Here is a 13359-nt window from a genome sequence, read left to right as displayed (position 1 = left end):
TGTGTGTGTGTGTGTGTGTGTGTGTGTGTGTGTGTGTGTGTGTGTGTGTGTGTGTGTGTGTGTGTGTGTGAGTGAATAATAGTTTGGATGAGAGGGTTAAAAAGAAAGACAAATTAGTAAAATGTGGTTTAATGCGTTCTAAGCAGGGTGTATGTTCCTCTCTGTGCCCCATTAGGCCCATCTGGAGCCATTGTGTTAGCCCACATGCGCACGCACAGATACGAAACAGTACGCGTCGTCCCAGCGACACAAAGACAAGTCATTCGCAAATTCAGAGCACAAACCTGCCTCGGGAAAAAAAATTCAAGCTGTAACTTTTATCAGGCGCCCGCAGCAGAAACCTTCTCTCCTTCAGCGCTAGAGCTGACATTTCAACTTCTCTCTCTCTCTCTCTCTCCCTCCCTCTCTCACTAACTCCCTCACTCCAAAGGCAAAGATTATGTCCCGTTGTACACAGAGACTTTGTCAGTGGTAGCACTGCATGGTGTGAACCTGTACTACCTGTAGCTGCTCGGGCTGTTTTCTTAGCTCATTTGAATGCTCGCAGACAAACAAACGCACTAAAATAAATAGCTATTTCCCTGATACAGGACAGTGGGGGGAGAGCACTTTGCCATTTACTTGAACGGGGAATGCTCCAAGACTTTTGGTCCCCACTGTAGGTAAAGGAAATAAACAAAGCCCATGTCGTCACATTTGCGAGGAGGGAACACGGAGGCAGGTTGGAGGCTCAGGGCAGCTGGGCACGAGCCTCGGGAGTACATGTGTTTGGTGTGAGATAACCAGGCGAAGGTGGGTGGTGGGGACTGTTACACCTCGGGCGACGAAGAAGGAGGCAGCGCGGAAATAAGGTTTCGAGGTGAGCAGGACCCAAAAAAAGCAGTCACGGGAATTTTTTGGAGTCGAAGACATGACTTTTAGTACCAGAGCAAACACAAAATTTATATATTGTGATCTGCACTATATAGTATTGTATGTATGATTATTAATCCAAAGCCAGATTTGCTTTTGTAGACATCCTAATGATGTAAATGTATCAAATGTATATATTTGTATATATTAAAATGCTCAAATCTACCAAGCAACGATCCAATGGGGTTTTTTCATGTTCCAGTGTAACTGTACTTTTACAGAGCCTACGCGCTCAGCCAAGTCTCATAATCAATTCTTCTAATAAAAATGATAATGAAACAGACTTATTTAAAACTGCTGCGCGATTGGTGACTGCAGCTTCCTTCAACCATAACTTTGGGTGGAGGATATGATGGCGGAGCAACCGAGCGATAAAAAGTCAGGACACTTTTTCTTTTCTTTCCTCCTTTTTCAGAGCACGAGAGTGAATCTGACCAGGCTAAATTACTGAACACTGTTTAGGTTCAGGTAGAGCCAAGATGGCGAGGAACCCCCGAAAAATCAAATAACCTCTGAAAACCACCACATTGTTTTTGTGACTACAGCTTTGTTTCTCTTGTAGCGGAGGACAAAAAGAGATTGGAGCCAAAACTGCTGCAGGTACGAGTGGATCATTGTTTGAATCTATTGAGGTGACTTGTTCCTTGACAATTCTTAACAGCTGTAAAATTGTCGACTCGATGCTTCTGCACAATCCACTTCATGACAGATAATGTAGTAGGGTGCCCCAGAAAACATTTGGGCTAAATGAGAGAGCATTTAGATTATGCATTTAACTGTGAAAAGGCCTTTTTTGAAATTAAAACGGGTGTTGTGCAGTTTCGCTGAGATTTTCTCCTTACAGATAAACACGAGAATGAAATTTTGTTTCGTTTCTCGTAATGTTAATGGTGCGTGTCTCCATGTCTGAGTGTTGTGCATTTCCGTGTGTGTGTGTGTGTGTGCATGTGCATGTGTGTACACAACCACCTTAATACCCTATTTCCTCCTTCCTCCCACTTATGTCCCAATCACAGGCATGGCTGATGCAGCTAACAGGTGTATTGTCCTGTGATTGCTGTGTCTGTTGATGGGATCCGGGTGTTGACGGTAAAAGCTGCCCCCTTCGTACTTTGTAATCCAGTGTGTAAGCATATGCGTGTCCGTGCATGATGGTGTGGTGTTGGTGGGGGGAAGGGCAGCAGGGAGCCAATCAACGGGGAGCGATGAGCCGCCCCACAAATAAACAGTGTCTACACATCATCACGAATAAAAAGGTCAGTGTCATTACTGTTGCCGGAGCTGGATGTGCGTCTGTGTGGCTGTGCGCCTCTACAAGAAACTCGCGTCCGCTTCCACCTTCCTCTCTCACAAAGCTACATGTGAATATGAAATTTAAAAGGTCAACATCATTAGCAGTCCATCGGCGGCTGAACATTTCTGCGATACAGTGAGCGCATCTGCATGCTAAGAGTGAGGGAATGAATTCAGTCTTTATCTGGCTCCAGAACAAGTTCTGTGAACACACAAACACCTCAAATCAGGATAATGAATTACAAATGCAGGGAGAGTTATTCACTACACAAAACACACACACATACACACACACACACACACACTCACATAGCAAAGGAGCAGTAAGCAACTATTGATTGGAGACACTGCAAAAGCTAAAATAATATCAAGCTAAAAAGAAAAGGCTTATGTGAAATATAATTGTGGCTTCGTGTGGTTTGGCTGATGAATTAAGCAGAATACAAACAATTCAGTCGAGGACGCACATCACAAAAGTGGGAGAGTGCAGGTTGTTCAACAGCGCTGTCTGTGGGAAAGAGAAACGTGGTCCCCATTTTTGGTTTCCCGTTGCACTGTGTGAAGCTGCGTGTGTATGCTTGTATGTTAGTGTGTCCCACAGTGACTGTGTAAAGGGGACACGAGCTCCACCAAGATTAATGGAGCCAATCTCCAGAGCTATCCAGCAGAGTGACCATACCCACCCTATCCTACTTTCTTCTTCTATTCTGTTCCCCATCCCTCTCTCTCCCTCTGCCCCGTTCCCTCGATCTCGCTCTAATTAAATGAATCAATCAGTGGCAACAGCAAAAGCCCGACAGATAATGGCACACTGCTGCAGCTTGCAGCATGTATGTTTGTGTGTGGGTGCACTGTTGGGAGTCTAGTCGAGGAAAAGAAAAGCAAGAAGGAGATGGCCACAACAGACGAACTGCATGAACAATGAAATCAAAAGCCAGATATCGCATAAACAGAAACATAAAGAAGCCTTTGATTCGTCGGCTGGTCGCCTTCCTCCGTTCTTTAACGCCGCCACTCCTCGAGATTTATCAGCTCAGCATATATGCTATCACACAGACACATGCAATGACGTTAACCTTTCCCACTGCACTATATACCGTCCCAGTCAGCCATTATCTCCTGTTCGTAGTGGACAATATATAGCCGGTGTCAGACTCACAATCACATCATTATTATGTAGTCTATGTACATGATATATAAATCCAGCATTTGACACTTCTGTTGCATAGTGATAGGCAAATCGCTGCGCATATCAATATCACTTATTAACCTCCAAGCTCAGACGTACGTATCTGCTGGCTGTTTAAGCAAACCCGAGGCATTATACTCACCTTGACCCCTGCGCAGCAGTGTTTGCACAAGGTCGTTTTTATTCTTACTGGTGAGATATCACTGACAAAGGGTCAAATAGTTCATACTACACAAATGTATTAACTGTAAATGTAAAACAACATGGGTGTGCTCCAAAAGTTAATGCTATGGAAACATATCCATAAATATTCATGCTCCATGCTCCAATGAGGTGCCAGGGGTATGACACCTGTCCCATACCGTATAACTGAAGGTCAGAAATTTAAATATGTTGATGTAAATACCTTTTGTAAGCAGATAGAGAGATGTCTCACTGTGTGAAAGAGTCTCAAAATTCTTTCCTGCGCACTGGCATATGCATGCATGCTATTAAATTTCTGTTTGGCTCCGATGTCCTCCGCTCCATCCCAGAACAGACAAAACCACACATGCTAAACGCTAATGTCTTCCTCCAGTTCAAACTATTGAATCGCATTAATGTGCGCTTCAATGGCTGCGGAGAGCAGATGCGTCTATAAAATGTGCTCCCCTATGGTTTCCCTGTATGGGGCTGCAGCCAGGGTGTATGAGCGTGGTTGTTTAATGTGGTGTAGCAATATTGAGCTCTCTCTGTCTCTCCCTCCTGTCAGCCACACTGGTTCTGACGCCAGTGGTGTGTGTCTGCCTCTGATAACACCTGGCACAGAGAGTATCACGGCACTTAAAGAGAGCACACATACAGTACACGTATGCGCACAAACATGCTCGCGCTCAAACTTGTGCATAGATATGTAGACACACTTGGACACACACAAGCCGACACATCTGCTCCATTATATAGAACTTTCACTATCATTTTTTAATTATCCATTGTAGTCACAGAGTTGGATGGATTCACCACCTGGCCGACGAGGAGCTCCTAAGACATGAAGTAAAAACCCAGTACTTTATGTTATACCTTCTGGATAAAAAGGTGTCAAACCCCTTTATCAAAAGCTCTCTTGACAACTGAGAGAGTCAAACTCCACCGTGAGGGGGATAACAGTCTGTCACCCACAGTGACGCCGTGGATGAAGGCCATCAAAGGGAGTAGTGGGATGGTTCTCGAATTGAGGAGTAAAAACACAACCACACACAGGTAGCGAAACAGACTCGTGTGGCTATAAATGCAGAACACACATGAACAAAGAATCAGACACACACACACACACACACACACACACACACACACACACACACACACACACACACACACACACACGCCATCCAGACCCTCGGACGTGAATGGCAGGAGAAGGAGAGCGAAAGGCTCTTCTATTTAGCCCAATTAAAAAAGGCAAAAAGCTCAAACAAAAGAAGTGTTTTATTGCACTCCCCACTATCAGCAGAAAGGCTCATTAGCCACAGCAGCATAATTAGCAAGATGCTGCACTCCTCGTTAAGGAGGGGCCCGAGCTGTAAACAAACCCTGCTGAACTCCAAACGCCCACGGTCTCTCTCTCGCCGTAATGAACTGCCACCGCTGTTCCCTCCCTGCGAGGGAGCCAGGCGCGCAGACAGGAAGGCTCTGACAGAAACAAACACGCCACAAAACGCAGAAAACACACACACGCACACACACTGACAAACATATATCCGAGGTCTGCTACACAAACGCAGACAACGCAAACAAACCACCTCCCTGGGACTCTGTCTTCCTTGACAACTGCATGGACACACACAGAGACACACACATCCCTCGCACAGACATGTAAAAAGAAAAAAATATGTGTGCAACTGAAACATACATTTCTACGATAGTGTAGACAGAGAGTCATACTCCAGCAATCATCAAGAGTATCTGACAGCTGAGACATAGAAACATCTTGCCAACTGCCTCGATGTCGACATTGGCACTGCAGTAATCCTCATACCTGCCATGAGCCTGTTTTGATTATGACAGGCTGCCAAAATTTGCTGGATGAGCCTGTGGTTAAATGTGGCACAGTCAATGAGGCGGTCGATATCGGTTAATTTTTTTGGGTGGTGTTTCCGGATCTTAGTTGAGTTGTACTGTTTACATTTGCACCGTTTGTTTGGAATAATCTGTCAAATGTAATTTTGACAAATGAAATTTCCTTTGGATTGGTGTGGTGAAAACATGTCTAAGGTGGACGTCTCAACCATCAGCACAAGGGTTGGTGTTGTACCTGGTAGAGGCCCGACCAAATTACCTCAGTACTTACAAGGACCAATTCACAATAAAACCAGTTGTGCCCAGTAGGAACAGAGTATCGAGGGCACCGGTTCAGTATCGGTCAAAATATGAACAGTACTCAACGTTAACCTGAAACACGAAACCTCCATCTGTATTCCAAAAATACCACTAGAATTAAGAGAGGGAATGTTTTTTTACTGACATTTTTAGCAAACCAATAATTTTCAAGGGAAATGATGACGCAGATTCATGCAAAGACAAATGTACTTGCACACATGCACACAGCTTGCCCCAGACAATAAGCACAAGCACGGTGAACCTTCAGTGAACTGTAGTGTGTGTGTGTGTGTGTGTGTGTGTGTGTGCGCTTGGTATATTTAACCACCAGTTCACAACGACTACAAACTTAAGAAAGATCAAGCAATATTTCAGCGACAATTATGAGCCTTTGTAATAGACGGCAAGATGGGAATTACGATCTGAAATAGAAACAGAGAGGGTGAACGAGAGTGTGTGTGTGTGTGTGTGTGTGTGTGCGTGTGTTGCTCACCTGCAGCAGGGGTCTCTGGACGCCCAGAACCTTCATGGTGTCCGCATTGGCAAGGATCTTCAAGGGGTCGGCTGTCTTGCTCACTGCCTCGATGTCCTTGTTGATCTCTGCTCGCACCTGACGGTTCAGTAAAAGAAGTTTTAAATAGGCAAGAAAAAGTGAGAACACATACACACACACACACACCACTGTTTTCCATTGGGAGACAAGCTACAGTTGTCTTACCTTCTCTGAAAGAAAAACTCAATTTTTTATCCCTGTGTATTTTTCTTAGTTCTGATTTGACATTTCATTGGGCATTAACTGCCTTCTGGCCATTCAGGTGGAAAACCAGGCACCTGGAAAGTGTGTGGTTTGGTAAGAACAGGCTTTATACACGAAGATTAAGTCATGCAATAGTCACTAGCACTATGCCATTGTGTTTTTTGGGGGGGTTCTATCAAAGAAAACCTGAGGGGTACAACGGGACATTCAATTCCAGGTCAATTGATTTTCAAGACTGGGAGCACCACAATTGCATCCAAGGGATTTTCTAATAAAGCACAAAAGGTTCCAGCAATTGAGTAACAAGAGCAGACTGTGGCCTTCAGTGACAGACTAAAATGGTGCCTTTTCCCGCTGTGCTCTATTGTGGAGTCACTCTGACATTTTCTGGAAATTTTCCAAGGGGGCTGGAAGGAAAAGTATCTGAAAATGTCCGGTGAAACATTTGCGTTCCCACATACGGCCCCTCCGGAACAGTTCAGGAAAATGACTGGACATCAGTGCTTGTCTAAAAAAGCAGCTTTAGTGTTTACCGGTTAAATGTTGCTTTGAAAGCTGATATACCACTTTGTCATTTCACTGACCTGGTTGAGGAAGAGGTCGTTGATGTAGTAAGTGAGGAAAGCCCGGAGCTGGCACTGCTTGGCCTGGCCTGGCCCCATGTTCATTTCTATCTCCTGGATGAATCTGGGCAGAAAAGTCAAGACAAACACACGCACGTTAGAACAGCGAAGAGACGCAGCAGCTGTGTGAGTGGAGATTAATTCAGCGCTAAAAATATTTGAGAATGCTATAACAGGAGCAATGAGACACGGGCTTGTGACCAGCAACACAGTAACTTTGCATCAGTGGCTACAGAATCGCGTGGAAGGGTAAGATCTCCGGTGGGAGCTAATTTCGAAAAGCTTAGTGTGACACTCAAGGTGCCTTTGAGCACCTGAAAGTGCTCCAGTGGAGCTGCTCAGTGCCATTACTGCAGACCTCAGTTATACTGAGCAAGTCTCAGCCGTGAGCGTGCGCCACAGTAGTGAATGTGTCTGTGAAGGAAAAAAACTAATCAAATCTACAAGGTAGAATAAATGCAAATACCAAAGATGTTTATGGTCATTAATGAATAAGAAAATGAGAGTTACAGTATGCACGCTGTCTGACTTCTCCCGGGGAGCTGCGTCTGGTTGGTCAGATAGGGTCAGACAGTTATGTATTGGGTTGGAGGAGGCACAGGCACACCTCGTTTGTCAGAGAATCATTGGTCACTGGCCTTGTCTTGCACACACACCGCTGGGCAAACCACGCAACAGCGAGTGCCTCCTCAAGCGCTCAGCACATATAAATGCACAAATAAATCAAACTCCTCAACAAAAAAACAAAAAAATTCTCTAACCTACAGGCCCTGTGATGTATGTGACCTGAACGTATAGGAGAGAGACAAAGAAAGGTTAAAGACATTTGTTTTATGTGACAAAATCGTGAAATAAACCAGGAGCAAAGGTACAAAAAGATGACTCTGAAAGGAGATTTGATTGGACATAGCCATTTGTAAAAAAGAAGAAGGAAGACTCCATTGCTGGGAAACAGTGTTTGTGCTCTAGTGATGTGAGGTGGAAGTTTGAACCAGGACACTGCAGCATTGCAGACAACCAGGGACACAGTCTATGCAAGAGAACTATAGATCAGTGCATGATTGATTAGGTAAAGCTAAGCATGAATGTACACATACATACAAAATGGGTGCATGCGCACGTTAACGTTCAGGCAAACACAATCACAGGAGTCAGCATCTGTAGCCAATTAGTCAGCAAGAGCTGAGGCAAGTGTGTCTGTGTGTGTGTGTGTGTGTGTGTGTGTGTGTGTGTGTGTGTGTGTGTGTGTGTGTGTGTGTGCGTGTGTGCGTGAGTGTGGGTACGGGCATCCATGTGTCAGAGTGAGCAAGAGAGAGACAGAGTGAGCGAGGAAGCCAAACCTATTTTAAATCCTTCATTGATTCCCAGCACTGAAACTCCACCACAAACAGAAAGTTATGGAGGAGAAACTCTTCTGTGGCCTCATTAGAACCGTCAAGCTTGCAGAACAATTGGGGGCCAGACATACAGCTTTTGTGTTTTAAATACAGTGTGTAGGAAGAACAACTTAAACGCCCCTGCTGCACAAAAGTGAACAATTTCTGCCGACAGCTTCATTTTTTTCAGGAATCAATCTCGGGACAAAAGTCGCCAGTTGAAACGCACGCGCGCCGACTTGTTCCGAGATCCAACTCGCGCTGTCATTATTGTCATTGTTTCAATACAAGTGGCAGGATGATGGATCTTCAAGTTAGCATGTGCGCACAGATGGATTTTTGTAGGCCGGGGTGATAACATTTGAGTAATGTAGCAGGGACGAGGCAGTAAAACGGTTTTGTCTATCCAAGCGGCCATCTGGAGCCGAGCGGCAGGCACCTTCACCGGGATATTGAGGCCATGGGTGTTTCGAGGAACTTTCGCCAAAGGTAGCTGGGCTAAAAATTGCTGTTGGGACCCAGTGTGTAGAGAAACCCATGTCAGCAAATTGACATTTTAGTAGTATAAGTTTAGTGACACAACGCAATACATGAAATGTTCTGTGGGATGATCCAGAGAAGTCATTTGGAATATACAGTGGTGAGGCTGGTTGGAATGCAAAAGCAGAAATAACACGAGGGCAAAGCACAGACAAAGTCTCTCCCAGCTCATTATCATTACAACCGCATCTACCAAACATCTGCCTCGCTGACGGCCTGACATACTGTATGGAGAGTAACAGCTTCTGGTGCTGATGATGGTGGTGGTGGCGGCGATAACAAATGACACCAAGCAAGTTGTAACACACGCGCGGATTGAGAAGCCGTCAACTTGTCTCAACTCCAAATGAATCACAAACCGGCCAAACTCACAGGAATCACCATCTTCGTAAGGCTGCATCCCAAGCCAAACTGCCAAAACACGAAAAAACATGGTGAGACAGCCTGATCTCTCGTCAAAGGGTGACAGCGAGCCTCATTTCATCTCTCAAGGCTACGTCTGAGCTTGACTTTACAAATCCGTCTGGATTGACATTCTCACCAGTTATCATGAGCACCTGCATCAGATACGTCTCGAGATGACCTAATTTGAAAGCCTCTTAATTTGAGTGGCTTTAGTTCTTTCTACATTAGGTATTTTTTTTTCTAAATGGTCAAATCCTATTTCATACATGTTTTAAAAGCCCTTCCTCCCAGGCCTACCATTTTAACATGAAAGCCGATTTAACGGTAGACAAATAGCCTCAATTATCTGAAAAAACTATTAGGCTACTCATTCGAAAGAAGATTTCAATCCATTCAAAGCAGGGAGTTTTCAGTAATGGTACACGCTTCATCTTGTAATGCTGCTATACAGTAATTGGACCCAATGTGACATTAACAATGTCAGTTCCGTTGCCAGGTGACAGCAAAACACACCAGTCAAGCATATGGCAGCTGTAAGCGGCAGAGTTGTCAGCCAAGTCACTGTGGAGATGCTGTGGAAGCGCCGCGGGGACACAGCAGCAACGACACAGTGTGGACTCGCCCCTGTGTGAGAAGCCTGAGTGGGCCTAAATAATCTGCTTATCTACCCTCTCTCACACGCACTACGTCCAACGGGCCTCAAAGTAATGTGACGCAGATTGGCAGGCAGCAAAGTTTCTAAACGCAGGTGTCAATTACAAGAAGGGAATTGGAATTGAGGTGATTAAAAAGGGCAACCAGATCAAGAAAACGTTTGTGATTTACTGATTGTAATAATGATTTATGTCCATCACAGTAACAATGAATACATGAATAAAGTATAAACACTAACAGGCCACCTAACTGGCCTAACACACTGAGCTTTGGGAGAGTGACGTGAATGTAAATGTGTAAGACTTATCGTGATCAGCTTTTATGTATGAAAGTTATTTCAGGTTTTTCTTAAACCCTGAATGGACCCTTTGAACAAATAACTGGCGGATTAATCAACAATGAAAAGAGTCTCTAGGTGAAAGCCTTAAATTCAATACAGTAAATCCATTTTCGATCATTTCCTTTGAGAACTGAAATCAGAGGCACAACAACATAATTCACCAGGCAAACACAAAAGTTGACTTACAGAAAGCAACAGTTCCCATCTTCAGATGTCTATTCCCTACTACTCTCACAGGTGCCAAGAAAACACACACACACACACACACACACACACACACACACACACACACACACACACACACACACACACACACACACACACACACACACGTCGACACAGATAGTGAGGCTGATATTCAAATTCACACTCACCTCGGGGTGTGTTGAGAGCCAACATGGCCGCACCAATCGCACTCTAAATGCAGTTTCTTAGCAGCAACGCTGATGATTGCATTTGACAGCATGTGAATGTAATTATCTGTCATTAAGAAACAGATGTCAGAGCCAAGGGTCTGGAGCTGGATAATTGTAGATGCTATGCCCTTTGTGTATGTATGTCGAGAAATAACACTCCTGAATGGAATTAAATGTATTTATACCAACAGGGATTTGGCTAATGAGCAAACCTGGTGCTTCCTAATGGCACTCTGATTATTCAGAGAAAGCAGAATATATATATATATATATATATATATATATATATATATATATATATATATATATATATATTTTTTTTTTTTTGAGAAAGGAAAAACAAACGATAGCAGACAGGGGCAAAGATGGTGTATAGCAGCAGCTCTGAATTCATTTCCAACTGGAAACTAAACCTAAGGTAACAAATGCTTCTTTAAATGGAAAGGGTTGGGATCCCGTCATCCATCTTTATCCGCAGCAGCGGCGTAATGATGCCGAAAGAGAAATGGGATAAAGACAAAGATTTAAGAAAGACAGCGGGAGAAGAGTGTGCTAAGATCGATTAGAGACTCAGCATTTTTAAATCTCCCAGAATTCTCCTCAGGCACGAATCTATCAGCTATGGCGCATTCTGATTTTGCTGCCTAGAGAGGAAGGCTTGATCTGTAAAGACTTGTCACACATCAAGGACAGGACACCAGTGAACCTCTACCAACTGACAGAGGAGGAGGGAGAGTGAGTGCTGGTGTGTGTACATACTAAATCAGTCTGTCTTTTTCACATTGACACACACACACACACACACACACACACACACACACACACACACACACACACACACACACACACACACACACACACACACGAACACACTCATAGATTAACATAAAAATATACAGCCACATGTCAATACATCACTCGTCCACAAAAAGTGACACTGAAAGGGGCTTCTCCATATGCTATTATTCTTACTCTTTCTATTCTTAGTCACAGCACTGCCCAGTCACTTCAGGAAGATTTTCAAAGTCATAAAAGGATTTTAATGGACGCGAACACTTCGTGGGTTTTATGGCACAGCCAACATTAGCTTTCATTTCAACGGATCAGACAATAAATGCGAGAATGGCAGCTTTTTAATTGTTATCCAACTGCTCATTCAATATTGATTCTCTGGGAATATTACACATTGCGATTCACACTAATTCGTCATTTCCGCGGCGGTGTTAAATTAATGAAGTCACACCCCAGAATATAAAGACCTGCTCAAGCGATTTCAAAGCACATAGTTATAGCAATGCATTACAAAATTGAGAAAATTGAAAAGATGTATGAGGGAAAAACACTTTGTGAATGGCCACTGGCTTGATTCAGAATCCCCTTTTATCCACAAGATGTATTGCTCCAAAATGTATTCTGTATATACTTCTTCTGGAATATATTTCCTCTAAATCTTCTCACACCTTCAGCAATTTCATAACCTGCCACTGGATGGCACTGTGTCAGCTTTCTCTACAAGCTCAGGCTGCATGACCAGTTGACTGACTTTTTTTCCCCCCTTTTCTTTTTTAATTAAAAAGGGTTTTGAGGAAGAACTAAGATTGCAGTCAGTGTGTACTCTGTACAGGGTTTGCTGTTGTGTGTGTGTGTGTGTGTCTGAGTGTGTTGTGATGTGACAATATTGTGTGTGATTAAGTGTGCAAAATAGTGAATGGTGAAATGCATATGGTCTTCCCACGCCTCTGCCAGTATCCATGCTGTTCGTACCTTGCTCTTGCCCCTGATGCTGCATTCACTGCATTTGTGTGTGTGTGTGTGTGTGTGTGTGTGTGTGTGCACAAGGCATATTGAGGTAGCATGTGTTCGTGTAAGAGAACAAAAGAGAAAAAGGAGTGCCGTTGGATGGTGCAAAGAAGCATTATGTAAATTATGTGTGTGTGTGTCCACATGCTTTCAAAAGCAGGTATGAATGGGATTCATAGTACAGCACCATTCCTTTTGGAGGTAGAGCCTGATGAGATATAAGAGTGAGGACCATCCTCCTGTAACACTACTGTACACAGTCATGATTGACTGTCACCGTGAATAATCCCATTATTGTATGTGTAAGCAGAATTTAGCTTGTGATCAAGACATTGATCCAGAAACCTTATTTCAGGGTTTCCCTTGAAAAAAAAAAAAAAATCTAATAATTCCTAAAGTTGTTAATGGACTACAGGGATACTCGGGACTCCTCTGCCCCCAGTCACAGGCCTCTGTAGATAATCTTGTGACATTTTTGGGAGTTGAAGAATAAAATAACATGCCGAATTGGCTCATGGCATTTTTGCTTGGGACTAAAGTCCTTTTTTCGCAGACTGGATTTTGACAAGTCACAGTGGGAGAAGCACAGGTGTGTATATCTAAGTCTGTGATGGCTGAATTCCATTTGGCCTCTCAATTTCAGGGTCCTGGTGTTGTGCACGCCGGCTCACTGGCACAGCTTAGTGGGACAGAAATGCG

At 43.9% G+C, this 13359-nt stretch overlaps 1 protein-coding gene across 1 annotated transcript in view; it reads right to left on the bottom strand.

Moving 5' to 3' along the window:
• Positions 1–13359, bottom strand: part of exoc4 (exocyst complex component 4) — a 96444-nt gene that overhangs the window by 28431 nt on the left and 54654 nt on the right. Inside the window, exons 12-13 of the mRNA XM_035610331.2 lie at positions 7091–7193; positions 6243–6359 (exon numbers count right to left, since the gene is read on the bottom strand). Coding sequence (XP_035466224.1) covers positions 6243–6359; positions 7091–7193 — 220 coding nt within the window. The remainder of the gene's footprint in view (positions 1–6242; positions 6360–7090; positions 7194–13359) is intronic.

The sequence above is a fragment of the Scophthalmus maximus genome, chromosome 12, assembly GCF_022379125.1.
Source record: "Scophthalmus maximus strain ysfricsl-2021 chromosome 12, ASM2237912v1, whole genome shotgun sequence".
NCBI classification, from domain to species: Eukaryota; Metazoa; Chordata; class Actinopteri; order Pleuronectiformes; family Scophthalmidae; genus Scophthalmus; species Scophthalmus maximus.
This window is presented reverse-complemented; position numbering and strand designations above follow the sequence as displayed.